Consider the following 15398-nt stretch of genomic DNA (forward strand, 5'->3'; position numbering starts at 1 on the left):
GGGTGCACAAGCCTTATGGGGAACTTCTTACAGCACTGAGCAAGAATGATCTGTGTGTGTGTGTGTGTGTGTGTGTGTGAGAGAGAGAGAACGAGAGCGAGAGCGAGAGCGAGCGCAAGAGCGAGCAGGTGTATAGGGGGGGCGCGCAGGGACAGAGCGCCGGTACAGTACTCCTTGGCTTCTCTGGCTGTTGGGCTGGACATGGCCATGGGGTCTGTCATGGAGGTGCAGCTTCTGAATTGGCAACTACATCACTGCGTGAGAGTGTGTTTGCTGGAAGCTGCAGCTAGGATTTTTGAGTCAGATTTGCTTGTGTGTTATGTTATGTTATGTTATGTTATGTTATGTTATGTTATGTTATGTTATGTTATGTTATGTTATTTATTACAATGCGTGTGTCAGCTGCTTCCGGCCAAAGTGCAAATGGGGTGGAAGGGAAGTATGCTGCCGCCCCATAGGACTGAGGAGGGCTGGTCTTGTAGTCGCAAGCATGACTTGTCCCCTTAGCTAAGCAGGGTCTGCCCTGGTTGCATATGAATGGGAGACTTGATGTGTGAGCACTGCAAGATATTCCCCTCAGCAGGGGATGCAGCTGCTCTGGGAAGAGCAGAAGGTTCCAAGTCCCCTCCCTGGCAGCATCTCCAAGACAGGGCTAGAGAGATTCTTGCCTGCAACCTTGGAGAAGCTGCTGCCAGTCTGTGAAGACAATATTGAGCTAGATAGACCAATGGTCTATATATGGCAGCTTCCTATGTTCCTATGACTTGGGAAATACCGGGCGCCAGCAGGGGAAGAGCGAAGGGAGGGGTAAGTGCGCCCCCCCCAAACTTTGAACAACCTGGTGCTCGAACCTGTTCGGAGGCCTCCGAACAGGTTCGTGCACATCCCTAGCACCTAATGAACTGGATAGGCAACCGATTCAGAACAGAGAAGAGAAAGGAGTTCTTGATGCAATGCAGATTAGTGTATGAAATCCATCACCGTAAAATGTGATGGCGACCACTAGCTTTCGGGGTAAGTGGGAGGCAAGACAAATCCATGGAGACTGGTAGATTGATCCATCATGATGGCTAAGTAGAATCTCTGTGTTCAGGAGCAGTAATTAAATACTGGCTGCTGGAGAACCCCAAGGGGGCTGGCTGCTCAGCAAATTGGCCTCCTCCCTCATCTGCTCACACTCTGGTCATTGTCGAAAACTCTCATCTGGGTGCCCCCACCACTGGAGTGAGGAGAGCAGGGCCTTCTTGGTAGTGGTGTCTCAACTGTAGAGGACTCTTCCTAGAGAGGCTCTTCATCTGGAACCTATTTTGATGCCCTTCTGGTGCCAGGCCAGGGTCTTTTTATCTCCCCAGGCTTTTGGTGGTCTTATTTGGTGTAGTTGCAGCTTCTAGTATGTTTTGTTTTTATGGTGCTTTTAGTGTTTTGCATTTTGTCTCTGAAATGTGAACTGTTGTAGGAGCACTTCTGTGTTGCAGACGGGAAGGATGTGCATCTATTAAATAAGTGCAGAGTTCTGAAGAAGCTCTCTCAAACAGAGGTGCTCATCTTACCCTGGACTTCTGGGCCGAAGTCCAAGGCCTCCACACCTGCATCCCCCACCCCATCCTCTTTAGTCTGTCCTGAGTGGTGTGCTCGCCGGGCGACTGAGCATGAGCGTGACCACAGCTTTAGAAACAGAGGGGGGAAAGAAATGTGTCAGATGGGAATATGTGGGAAGCTGCATGTTGAAATGTTTCTGAGAACACATATTTGCATCAATACACCTGTTTTATATTGTTCTTGGACTACAACTCCCATCATCCCCAGTCAATGGGGTTGTACACTGCGTTTTAGTAGCAGTAGGGGAATTGTAGTAGTCCAACAACATCTAGGGACCTCTGCCATGGGTTAGCCCCTATACATCTCACGAAGGGGATGCAAGCAAGGTCAGTCCCACAGGTTTGCACAAATTTCACAGGGGTTCTCGGCGTCGCGTGTGAACGACGAGATCCCGCGTGTCTACTGTCCGCATCGTGGGAATTCGGAGTGAAGAGTTCCGTTTCACCTTCCTCTCTCTGTCCGCCAGGGGGAGCCCTTAGCCGCAAGCGCCACTGCTTTGATCTGACGGCGCCCCCGGCGGCCGCTCCGGGCAAACCTGAAGCCCCTCCCTCGCACCCTTTCCGCTTTCGGCGAAGATTGTCCTGTAGCGACACCCATCCCGCGCCTCCTGGGTTGGCGAGAGAAGGCGTCCCTTCCTTAGCGACCAGCCGCGGTCGTCCTCGCCCGCTGATTGGCCGCCGTCGCTGCTACTCTAGCGTGCGGAGGCGGGAGCGGGGGATGCTGATTGGTTGGCTCGGACGAGCTCGCTGGGACCTCCCCGGGTGGTTCGCTGAGGCGGGTAGTGTGGCGGGCGCAGCGGGGTCCGAGCCGGCGCCCTCTCGCCTCCTCCTCCCCCCCGCCCCGCTCAGGCCTGCCAGCCCGGCCCGGGCCGGGGGTGCCGCCGCCCAGCCAAGACCGTCGGAGCGGGACCATGGCGGGCCAACAGGAGCGGGCCAAGGAGATCCTGAGAGGATTCAAGCTGTATCCGGCCGGGGAAGGGGGGGGGAGCCCAGGAGGGGGGGGGTGCAATACGGTAATCAGCGTGGAAATGCGGTAGCCGGGGGGCAATACGGTAATGGCTTCGGCCTTGGGAGGGGGAACTACGGTAAGGGAGGAGAGGCGCGACCCGGGGAAATACGGTACTCCTGGCTGCTGGAGGAGCAGGGTACCGCGGGCAGGGCTGTATGGGCAGGCTTGGTTGGCCAGATCTTTCCAGGGGAGGCAGCAGTGCGATGGGGTGGGTCCAAGTTGGAGGTCGGCGCGTGGCGGGGAGATCAAATCAATGGGGTGCGCGCGCGGTGCAGTGTTCTCTGTAAGAGGGATTCCCAGATGTTGTTGACTACAACTCCCATAGTCCCCAGCCGAAGGCCATTGCAGCTGTGGATTATGGGAGTTGTAGTCAACAGCATCTGGGAATCCCTCGTACAGGGAACAGTGGTGTGGTGTGTTGGAGTAAATACGGTGCAGTGCTGTTTGTGCAGGGAGTGGTCGGTTGGCTTCCCTGGATGCATTGAATGGCTGGGCCCATCCTTAAAGTTCCTCCGTTAGTGAGGCCAGAGAGGGATCCTGGAGTGGTGCGAAAGCTTTCTGGGGAGATCTCGTGCTTTGCTTGCACACTAGCCCCACTGGTGTCTGTTTATTGTGTCCAGTGTGAGTGCCAGGCAGCATTCGGGACCTGCAGACGTGTCCTCTCTGGCAAACAATCTTTGGCTTTAGTTTGGCGAGAAGGTGTGTGCAGCAAGCACAAGAAATGTGCTAGCATCTTCCTTCTAAGGACTCTGTGCCTTGTGCACATTGGCAAGTTTGCTGGAAGAAATGTGGAGAAGGGAAGAACCAGGAGGTCATCTAGCCCAGCCCCCTCTCAAACCCGTGGCAGGATTCTCCAGGTGGGAGCCTCAGTTGGACTAGTGCACAGAAATAAGGCTATCCTCTGCCAAGAGCAGGAATCGGTGCATTGCAGTGCAAGACCTGCATTGCTGGCTGCCTCAGTCCACTGGAGCAAACAGGCCAAGCTGCAAATGGAGCGCTGGGGAGGGGGAATTGGTAACCAGCCTGACCAGGGCAGGAGGGACTCTTTTCTTACCTGAGCGAGGATGCTTAGTGAGTGCCAAAACTTGCAGGCCTAGACCAGTGGTAGGCTGAGGCTGCAATTCTAGGCATGCTTACTTGGGAGTAACCCCCCTTAAACTTAGTGTAACTTTACTTCTGGGTAAGCATATGTAGGATAGGGCTGTTAGTAGTACTGTTGTTTTCTTTCCCTTCCTTCCTCTCATCGTTTGTTGAAATGAGCAAGCAAAAGAAAAATCCAGAAAACTGCCACAACATACTGTATTCTGTGTGGTTTAAATCGAGTATTTCTGGCTGAAGGATGTGCTGTGGAGTAGAATTAGGACATCTATAAGTAGAGACCTCTGGATCCCCTGACACAAATGGAAGCCTTGGTCTGTCTAGCTTGTTGCCAGGAATCGGGGAGATCGGCTAGATGCCTCTCTCTTCTGATTTGGAGTATGCACATTAGGACAGCCTGGGGCGTCTCGTACAAGTAAACTTGATTTTATCTTATTAAACTGGGGAAAGGTACAAATGCACTCTTTCTGTCTGAGGCAAAGCCTGCGATGGCCCAGTTTGACAGCTCCTGGAATGAGCTGTATAAATGGACATAATCTGTATGCTTTGCACAACTTGATCTTTTGCACAGTTCAGTTCCTCTCTTTCTCTTTTTTTTCTTTTAGCATTTGGAAACTTTGTGTTTGATATTCTGGATTGAAAAAAGGAGGGCGGGAACAGGAATACTTCTATTTCTCAACTTTACTGAATGAAGATATTATGTGAGTAGGGAGAGCTGGTCTTGTGATAGCAAGCATGACTTGTTCCCTTAGCTAAGCAGGGTCTGCCCTGGTTGCATATGAAAGGGTGACTAGAGGTGTGAGCACTGTAAGATATTCCCCTCAGGGGATGAGGGCATGGGGCCACTCTGGGAAGAGCATCTAGGTTTCAAGTTCCCTCCCTGGCATCATCTCCAAGATAGGGCTGAGAGAGATTCCTGCCTGCAACCTTGGAGAAGCCGCTGCCAGTCTGTGTAGACCAGGGATTCTCAACCCACAAGGCATTGTGTACCAGTCCGTTAGGCATCAATAATAAAAATCAACCCCCCCCCCAAATAACAATTTTGGGTGGGCGGGGGCCACCAGGAGCTATCCAGAGCTCATTTCCAGGCAGCCCTTGCTGCTGGATAACATTCATTTCACTTCCTTGAAATGAACATTATCCAGGAGAAGGCTGCCTGGAAATGAACTCTGGAAAACTGCCCGAAACTGTTTTTTGGGAGGTGCCTGGGGGTGGGCGTGGTTGTGAGGGGAGCAACCCCCTTACTAACTGCTGATCCAGGAAACTGTGCATGAATAATGTACCGGTCTATGACTCCAAAAACGTTGAGAAACACTGGTGTAGATAATACTGAGCTAGATAGACCAGAGGTCTGACTCGGTATATGGCAGTTTCCTATGTGAGAAGCTCAGAAACTGTGAAACCACAACTCAGATAATTCTTTTAGGCACACCCAGGTGTTGAGTGCTCTTGGTCAAAATTTTAACATTATTTTGTTGGAGTGATAGCATGTCTGCATTGCAAACTGCTCTTGAAATTGCCCCGAATTTCAAAAGTGACTCCTTTTGTGGTGTGGGGAGTTGCAGATGTGTTAAAGGTCAGCTGGGCACATGAAGGCAGCTGTCTGACTTTCTGAATTATGGCTTGAGCCAGGCTTCTTAATAGCCACTCGCTGGTAGTGAGTTAATATTGCTTCTAGACAACGAAGCAGGAAAGCATCACAGAATATGTTCCCTCAGCGATTGACATGGGTATATGTGGGCAAGTAGACTAGTAATATTTGGATGTGATTGTCTTTGGATTTATTTGTAAAGCTGGCCTTTGCTTTTAGCAGAAATTACTGATCAGTTTTCTCCTCCAAGCATGAGGACTAGAAACACGCTTTTTAAAGCAAACACAGTAGTCATGCATTCTGCAAGGCCCTGGATTTTATGTGAGAGGTGGTGGTGCTGCAGATTTTTCCAGCTCTTCTTTGACAGTACCTGCAGAGTTGTAGATACTATTCAGGTGTTCCCTGCCATAAAGGGGATTACAGCCTTGAGATCCGGGTTGAGAAGGGGAAGTGCAATAGATCAAGCTGATTAAGTGCAAGCAAGAATTGAGGGTTTGGATGCGGTGGGGGCTTTGCCAGCAAGGTGTGGATTGCAAATACTGTAAGCAATTCTTCCACCAACAAGACCTCTTTATTACACAAAGATAAAGTACCATCCACCAGATGTTACAAGTTAAAACAAAACTGGTTTCAGTGTCAATACACCACCCTCATTTGCTTACCTCAGTTGCTTGGTGTATTGACAAGTTTTGTTTTAATTTGTAACGTCTGGTGTCTGTGTAATCTTTGTGTAATAAAGAGGTCTTGTTGTGGAAGAATTGATTAGAGTTTAATATGTGCATAGCATTGCCAACTTGTCAGGAATACTGTAAGCAGCTGCAAGGAAACATCCTGCCTTTGGGGGGCTGGAAGACGCATTCCCCACCCTCTTCTGGTAGGAAGAGTCACTAAGGTCAAAGCCCTACAAATACCAACTTGTTTCCAGGTGTAGATCCATCTCTGTTGACGAAGGGCTTTGAGGGGTTTCTGGTTTTGGTTGTTGCTGTGAGCTCATCTCACTCCTCCTTGCTTGGATGGAACTGTCCAGCAAAGCTGTTTCTGATAGGAAACTTGATCACTGAAAGCCTAGAGGTAGCTGTGCTGTTTGGCTGTGAATTCTGAATACTCTCACGGTTTACCTTGAGAGAATAGGGCTTTTGACAAAGAAAAGGAGTTGGCCTCTTCCATGCGTTGGGGACCTTTCTCTTCTCTAGACTTTTTTCCTTACATCTTCATGGTCTGTGTTTCTCCTCCCCACCCCCCATGTACTTACTGCTGTACAAATAGGGTAGCCAAGACTGGAAAAAATAATACTTAAGCTTTTAAACCTCCGGTGACGAGATCATGGCGTGTGCTTGTTAGCCTACCTTATATCAAGTAAACCTCTTGTGTTGGTTCCATTACTTCTTGAATCTCCTCCCTGCTCACTTCCAACATTTAATTGGTTATTTAATATGCTTTTATAGGCTGGTTGTGAAAAACCACCTTTTCTCACTGGCAGACAAAGATAAAAACAATAAAAGAGCAAATCGCAGATTAGAACATCGAAGAGTTGCAAAAAACATCTACTCCACTATCTGTCAAGCACCTGACTGTTGGGTTCTGTACAGTTGATTCCTACACTCAAACTATATTGTAAAGCAGGGGACAGCAGTTGGCAGCTCCCAGCCCAGACCCAGTCCCCACTGAAGAATTCCATGACCCCCTGGATGGCAGCCCAGAGGCTGAGAAGGTGGGCAGTTGTGCCAAAAGAACTTGGGGGTGGAATGGCGCTATCAGTGTGCCAGCCCCTTCCCAAAATTACCCTCTGACAAAATTAGTAGTTTAGCAGAGCTATGAAATATTGCTAGAGTTGTACAGAGGAAGTAAATGATGCCCAACGTATAGAAGAACAAGCCTTGCTGAAACATAATCAGCATGCCTTTCTTTGGCAAAAGGAAGTCCTGCCTCCCACAGTGTGAATGTTTCATGCATGCACACATCCTGGGCTAGTTAGAAAATGGGATGGGTCATTTTTACAAACTGCACATCTAAAACAGTGATTAGGAGCTCTGCTCAAGCTGCTGTGAAATACCCCATTAGATATAACAATTCAGCCTTGAAAATATTCCCTCCGGGGCTGGCTGCTCACCACTTATTCCACTTCTGTGCTGTGTTGCTTTTTTGGTTACCATTTCCCCCACTACTCTGGGGTTATTCCAGGGGTCTGTCCGTGTTCCATAGTGGGGATGGAGCCAGATGCATCTTCACACAGTGTGTTGCCCTTCGTTTCTTGACTTAGGTCTTTATACAGGGCCTGCTTTCTTTTCTCCTTTTCATTTCCCAGATTTCCTTTCTGGGAAATATGAAGCTCTAAGAAGAGCATAAGCAAAGTACACTTTCTTTCCCACCAAGTAAGCATATGTCGCACATCTGTGATAAGCACTTCCAGATAACAGGGTGCAAATGGGCATGACCCCGGCATCTTTCTTTCCAGAAATTAAGTGGTGCTGGCAGGCCTTGGTTTTGTCCTTTCTCCTCCAGCTTCCATGTGGGAAATCTGTTTTACAATTCAGCTGGGCGAAGGAGAATTCCTGCTTGCTTGTTCTCTCTTCCAACAATGGAGTCTCTTTCAAAGGGAGGGGGGCAGTGGCTTCGGGAAAGATGGGATAGTGGCAGCAGAGAGAGCCCATCTCTGTGCTTTGCCTGCCTCCTATGGAATTCCACCATGATCAGAATTCTTGTTTGTATAGAGAACGCCAGAGAACGGCACAGTCACCAGTTCTTCTCATGTTCTCTAAACTGCTTCTGTTTCCCTCTATGTTGCTCATTAAGATTTCTTTCATGGCACATTTGATGTAGCCATAGCTATGGGCATCCACCCTTTGACTCAACTGCCTTGGCTATGTTTTCTTGGAGGAGTTGTGTGCAATCAAGTTTGCTCTGGATGCTGCTGATCTACTTCTTGGGGTGTTTGTTTTGTTTTGGTTTTTTTAGTGGGGTGTGAGTGTGTGTGTGTACGTGTTGGGATTTGCTTTGGAGAGAACTCTTAAGGAGAGTTGGGCATAGCTAGGTAGCCTGGCCCAGCTAGTTTATATTAATAATTTTAGCAGTCGGCCTCCAGGTCATGATCTCTATCCAGCATTGTCCTCCTAATTATGGACCAAGTTGTTGATTCCTGATTTTTTTTTAAAATCTTCTAAATTGCTGACAGGTGTAGCTTGATATTCTGAGCCTCATGAGCTCTCTGCTAAGAAAAGTTTGATTTGGCTCTTGGAATAAATTATACATTTTAGAATGTAATGATAGATTCAGGTTTTTAAGGGGCTTGATATTATTTTGGCAAAGACTAACGTTACAGAGAGCATAGAGTGAAAGGCATAGAAACTGTAGGTATGTAAAATAGGGCTTGACAAATCCCAGGCGCGAGAGAGCCATGGCATCTAGAAATTTAAATGTGGTTCCTCCTAGACTAGGAGGATATTCAGAGGTGAATATTTTACTAAAAAACTCAGTTTGTCCCAGGCAGCCCTTCTTCTTTTCTAAGTATGTTGCTTGTAAACAGGACAAAGAGAAACCCATTTACCCTCTTTCCCCCATCACCATGTTTGTCACTGAGTATAATAATCCAAATCTGCCAAGGCCTGACTTAGAATGATAGCAGAAGAAGGGAGAGCAAGAGCTCTCTAAAATACAATGGCAGCACCATCCCTATGAGTGAGAGGCTCCTCAAAATCCCATCTGGCTTCTGTAGGAATTGTCCACATCTTCTCTTATCGCCCACATCCCTCAGGACTAGAAATGTGTCCTTGTAAGAATGAAGCCTGAAGGCATTTCGCATTGCAGCAGAGCAGCTTATGGGCTCCTTAGAGCAGGGGTTCTCCTTTGGATCCAGTGTTCCCTCTAACAGGAATTCGCAAGTGTTGTGGACTACAACTCTCATAATCCCCAGCCAAAGGCCATTGCACCTGGGGATGCTGGGAGTTGTAGTGAACAACATCTAGGAATCCCTGTTAGAGGGAACATGGCTCCCATCATCTCTTCCTGTGGCTGGGAATGACGTGAGGAAGAGTCCAACAACATCTGGAGTTCCAAGGTTGAGAACCCCTCCTTTTTTAGAGGAATCCACATGAAGGAGGTTGCATTGGAATGCATAATCCATCACCAGGTTATTAGAAGTCCTTACTGATGGCCTTGTTGCTACCCTGGGGAGTGTGCTCTCACCTGGGAAAACTCAGTCACTTGTATCCCAAGTGGTAAGAAAAAGATTACTGCACCCCTGGTTCCATGTGTGATAAAACGGCCTCTAGGCCCCTTACGCTTCTTCCTACTCTAGATCTTCCTTGTGAAATCTGGGTGGATTTTGCATTCTAGCATAACCCTTTCCAGACAGATGCCCACCCTGTCTGGTATTCCATGATGGTTGCCTGGATATGGGATGGGAGTCCGCCCATAGTCGGCTTGCAAACGTGTCATCCTGAAGGCTTCTGCTCCATCCTAAGTGAAACTCTTGTCTGTAATTTTGAAATATAGCCGTCGTAAACTGTGTGAGCTACTGATGATAAGCAAGGCTGGCAGTTGAATGGGAGCTGCTCAGCCAGCAGCCCCAGGCAGGCAGCCGCTTATGCTTGAGTTTAACTTTGCAAGTCACCAGAGCCCCTTTGACTTGACTGAGGAACGCTTTGGACGTCCGTTACTTCCAGTGTTCCCTCTAACAGGGCTTCCCAGATGTTGACTACAGCTCCCAGCATTCCCAGCTGCAATGGCCTTTGGCTGGGAATTACTGGAGTTGTAGTCAACAACATCTGCGAAGCCCTGTTAGAGGGAACACTGGTCCCTTCTACAGTGGTTTTCAAATTTGGGTCCCCAGATGTGGTTGGACTTCAACTCCCATCATCCCCAGCCACAATGGCCAAAGGCCATGATGGGCGTTGTAGTCCAGCCACATCTGGGGACCCAAATTTGAAAACCACTTGCTTGTGCTTGTCATTGACAGAGTGCCTTAGAGTGCCCAGAGCACTGCCCATACATTATCTTGTGATCCTTACAACAATCCCTTAAAAGTAGGTCACTACTATGGCCTGCTGCTGCTCTCCCAGTGCCGAGTGGGTGGGAGTGCTAAGGCAGCAAGAGTGGCTTGCTGAATGCCTGACCCAGCGACTTTGCCAATCCCTGCATCAGGGCAAAAGGATATGTGACAGCAGCAGACCAGCGTGTTGCTGCTGAATCTCTACAAAGTCAAGGATAGAGGGTGGGATTTAAAGCACAGGATGGGTGGGCAGGAAAGGGGTATGACTCTTTGCCCACCTCTGCGCTCTCTCTCTCTGGAAATCCCTCTCCCCAGCTGTGCTTTTCTTGGTGGGTGGTGTGCCGAGACTGGAAGTAACTCCTGGCAGGTGAAACTGGCTAGAGAAGAGTGGCTTTGGGGAGAGGGGCTTGTGGCCACCATTCTGCCCATCCTTAATATGCTTTAAATCCTCCCTGAGCCCGGATAGGACTTGTTTGGGTTGTGCTACTGTCCAGCTTGTTTTGGCCCTTGGCCACTAGGACACTGGCTCAGAATGGATTCTGTGAATATCTGCAATAGTCTGTTGTATCTCCAGAACAGATGTATGTTTCCTTCCCTTTTTGGATGTGGATGGGGAAATGTTGACAATCACCTAAGTGTGATACAGCAGAGAGTGTTGGTTATCTCTGAGCTCTCAGACGTTTGCGAAACTTGCGCGACACTGTGGAGCAGTGACCAGTCCTGGGCTCCAGGGAGCCATGGGTAGCATCTCCAAGATAAGGCTGAGAGAGACTGCTACCTTGGAGAAGCCGCTGCCAGTCTGTGAAGACAACACAGAGCTAGATAGACTGACGGTTTGACTCAGTATAAGGCAGCTTCCTATGCTAACTGCTCAAGGGGACTTGCAGACCTCTGCAGGGTTGTGCCCTTTAAATGAACAAATTGGTGTTTTTTTTTCCTTTTGAGAGGAAGAGGATCCACTCTGCAGCTGAATTCAAGACAAGCCCATCCGAAAGAGCAGCTCACAGCAAAGCTGAGCCTTTAATCTGACATAAGTCGTCCACTAAAGTGCCTGGCCGAAAGGTTTCTGATGATTGCTATGAGTGCACGCTTGGTAAATAAAGTAGATAATGCTGTTTCCCAAAATATTAGCAAAAACTGGATTAAGCCGATTCTTTGCCCTTGGGACTGAGCACAGAGTTGCTCCCTTGAGTTGCTCTGCTAAAGAGGAGATCTGAGGCCACACAGTCGAGGTGCTCTGTGCAGTGCTGCAGGGAGGCTTCAGAAAAGGCTCCGTGACCGGAGTGGGGTGGGGGTGGGTAGCACTTGGGGGGCTTCTGAGCTTTGCCTCTTGGTAGGCTTCTCTTAGTCCCTCTTCCTTTCATTTGGGCCCAGTGTGGGCTTCATCTCCTGCTGTTGCCAGGAGAGGAGAGCTGGTCTTGTGGTAGAAAGCATGACCTGTCCCCTTAGCTAAGCAGGGTCCGCCCTGGCTGCATTTGAATGGGAGACTAGAAGTGTGAGCACTGGAAGATCTCCCCCTCAGGGGATGGAGCCGCTCTGGGAAGAGCAGAAGGTTCCAAGTTCCCTCCCTGGAAGCATCTCCAAGAGAGGGCTGAGAGAGATTCCTGCCTGCAACCTTGGAGAAGCCGCTGCCAGTCTGTGAAGACAATACTGAACTAGATAGACCAATGGTCTGACTTGGTATATGGCAGCTTCCTGTGTTCTTTATTTGATCCTTCCTTCCCTCATAATCATCATAATTGGCTCCCGCTCCGTCCCTTTCTCTGATCCTTTAACCCTGAGTTGCAGAAATGAAGGTGTCAAGGCATGGCAGAGAACCCACCACCCTGTGCTTCTCCAGCACATGTAGAGAGCCGCAGGGCAGTGGGCAGCCACCCTCCAAGGATTACTTGCAAGGCTGGATTAGCTTTTTTTCAACACACTTTTGCTGCTATCACTGCTTACCTGCAATCTGCTTCAGGTTGCTTTGTGTACAATCTGCCTTGTGTAGAGTCGAGGTGAAGGGGAGAGAGGTGCACAGGCTAGCACTTGACTTGACTTGTGGATCCTGTAGGCCAGTAGACGGGGGGGGGGGGGCGGGGCAGTGGAGGCCCCCATCAACCCTGAGTGGCTTCCTGACTAATTGCATGTTGGGTCTGTGTGAAGCTCCAGTCCCCTGGCACCATCCAGAGTTGAAAATCCAAAACACAACCCAACAGATACAGTGATACAATTGGGGGAAAGGACATAAGGAAGGAATATATAAATGTAAACTATATTGTAAATTATAAAGTCATATAAACATAGTGATAATGATGGATTATGCGAGGCAGAAATGCTAACAAAACATAAAATGCATTAAATGACCTTTGATTAAAAAAAGAACAATGTAGTCCATAAGAGATGTTACAACAGCACCCCATTGATAAGATACTCAGACTTTTGAAGAGTAAAGTTGTCGAAAAATGTGTGTTGCATCATAGGAGAAGATTTGAGGTTCCTTGTGAAGATTTATTTCATTTCTTCAAATGTCTTTTCCAACATGACCTTTAAGTTTCAGTGAAGATTTGATTGATATTTATGGGCAGTGTTCCCTCTAAAAGGGATTCCCTGATGTGGTTGACTACAACCCCCATTGTCCCAAGCCAAAGGCCAATGCCACTGTGGATGTTGGGAGCTGAAGTCAACTTCATCTGGAAATCCCTGCTAGAGGGAACACCGTTCATGGGAGACAAGATGAACTCATATGGACACTTGACAAAGTAGTTCAGAACAGCTTATCACCGAGTGCTGAAGAGGAGAGCTGGTCTTGTGGTCACAAGCATGACCTATCCCCTTAGCTAAGCAAGGTCTGCCCTGGTTGCATATGAAAGGGAGACTAGAAGTGTGAGCACTGTAAGATATTCCCCTTTGTAGGGGATGGAGCTGCTCTGGGAAGAGCAGAAGGTTCCAGGTTCCCTCCCTGGCAGCATCTCCTATAAAAGTCTACATTTATATATTCACTCCTTTCCCCCCAATTGTATCATTGGATCTGTTGGGTAATGTTCTGGATTCTTTGTTTCAGATCCTCTTATGCTCTTTGTGTGGTCCCATCTGGTTGACCATTCTCGCTGTGCTGTGCTTTGCCCAGTGCTGGATAGCTCCTTTAAGGGAGATGGAAGGCCTACAGAGAGGGCTGGGAGATGGAGCCCTTGCCAGGACTTTCCTCCTCGAGCTCTTCAGAGAGGGTGCCATATCTCTTAAAGGGCCCTCGCAGCACTGAGAAGTGCAGCACTATGTGGAGGTCAGCACCGTGGGAACTGGCTCTCATGTTGAAGATTTATTTGCCAAAGTGCCCCCCCCCAATAGTGTAGATCACTGCTGTAGGCTATATAGAGCTAACTTCCCAAAGGAGTATCAAATTGGATCAAGCTTGTGGTGCAGTAAAAATGTAGATGCCCTTTCTCAAAGCTGCTTTGCAGTGGGCATGCTTGCGGTCTGTGTTACTAATACTGTCAACAAGATCCCTGCTGAAGCAGCATAGAGAGAATGAATGATGCTGAGGGCCGTGCTGAAGAATGCTTGCTCAAATTGGAGTCCTTTGTGGTTCTCTGTGGGACGCGGGGCAAGCAGAACAGCGCCTGTGAGCCCATTCAGGTGAGCGCTGCTGTCCCTCTTGCATGCAGTTAACTGGGCCAAGAGGCACCTTTTTGCGTGGCGACTCTCTTCTGTTGAGCAGGAGAAGAGCAGTTCTTCTGTTCTACCCCAGCACAGTGTCTTTCAAGTGTCTGCCTGGATTATGAGCCTTTTAGCAACTATCTTCCTCCTCCTCCTATGAAAAAGAAATAAGATGGTTTGAGAACTTTTTCTGTGGAAAAGCAGCATATAAATATAGTTCATCATGATGATGATGCCCACACCTGCCTTCTCACTTGTGGCTGTGATTCCTACATGCCAAAGCTTGCTTTGTGTGGTGGGGCTTGGAGCAAACCAGTGAGTGCTGGGTGGCGGGGGGGGGGGGTTGAGACTTAACCACTCCTCTCTAGGGCAAGTGGCCTGAGTTTCCATCATGCAAAGTGGGGGTTTTCTGCCTCCAGGGAAATGCAGTGGGGACTGTCTGGAGTGCTCTAGTTTCCTTCACAACTCTCTGCTTCTGGTACACGGAACAAAAGGCCTCGCTGTTCGGGAATGTGTAAGGCGGCAGGGTTGGCCTGGCACCAGAAACAGCTGACAGCGGCTGGTTAATTACTTTAGCGAGCTCTGTCACCTTTTGGAAGCTCAGTCTAGCTGCTGCTGTATCGTTTCCCCCCCACACAAATGCTTACACCTGCAGCATTAAATTTGCAAGTGCTACAGGTCTCTGCGCCTCATTAGTTTAGGGACAAGATAAGCTGGCTTCCTTGATTGCGAAAAGAGGGCTGCATTGACATCTTGCAAAGGCCTCCTGGGATACCAAGGAAACGGTATGAAGCCAACGAAGGTTATCTGCAAGGCTAGTGCCACGTACAGTTTGAGAGCCGACATATATCATCTTGACCGACTGTTATGAAGTGTCTGTTCGGCAAATGGGTTGACAACTGCACTTTGCTGTTTGAATAGCAAGGAGTTTGTGAGCCTTTTTTTGGTACTGGGGGTTCTGACAGTTGTCGCTTCTCTGCTCATCTGTTATCATCCTCCCATTCTCTCTTTGCCTGGCCTCTCTCTTCCCCTCCCACCAACTCCAGGCTGCAAGGCACCCATTTGAAATGCCTCGTCCCTGGTCCATTAAAGCCGGAAGAGGCTGTTGAGATGGCCCAGCATTACTGCTCTGCTGGAGAAACCCCCCTGAGCCAGCCTGCAGTTCAGCATCACCAGAGCTAGAGGAGGAGGTGGTGGTGGTGGTGAGGTGATAAGCCCCTGCCTCCCTCCCCTGCCTTTCCTCCAAAGAACTGAGCAGAGGCACTCCGCTGTGAGCCAAGCGGCTAGCTGGCATGGGAAACAGAGGCCACTGAGACATGGGAGCAGATCGAGAAATGGGGTCAAGAGAGGCAGGCCTTCGTAGCACTTTGTGGGCAGCAAGGGGGGTGGGGTGGGGGGCCCACAGTCCAAAACCACCAGTTCCCTTCTGCAAGTGGGTGTCTAAATGGCTTCAGTGGGTTGCTGCTGCCATCGGGCTCT

The 15398-nt window shown here is 49.1% G+C and overlaps 1 protein-coding gene across 1 annotated transcript in view; it reads left to right on the top strand.

Moving 5' to 3' along the window:
* The first annotated feature begins 2297 nt into the window (after positions 1-2297).
* Positions 2298-15398, top strand: part of PDE6D (phosphodiesterase 6D) — a 34087-nt gene continuing 20986 nt past the window's right edge. Inside the window, exon 1 of the mRNA XM_053311782.1 lies at positions 2298-2559. Within this exon, the coding sequence (XP_053167757.1) occupies positions 2510-2559 (50 nt within the window). The 5' untranslated portion in view covers positions 2298-2509. The remainder of the gene's footprint in view (positions 2560-15398) is intronic.

Source organism: Hemicordylus capensis, chromosome 3 (genome assembly GCF_027244095.1).
Source record: "Hemicordylus capensis ecotype Gifberg chromosome 3, rHemCap1.1.pri, whole genome shotgun sequence".
Lineage (NCBI taxonomy): Eukaryota > Metazoa > Chordata > Lepidosauria > Squamata > Cordylidae > Hemicordylus > Hemicordylus capensis.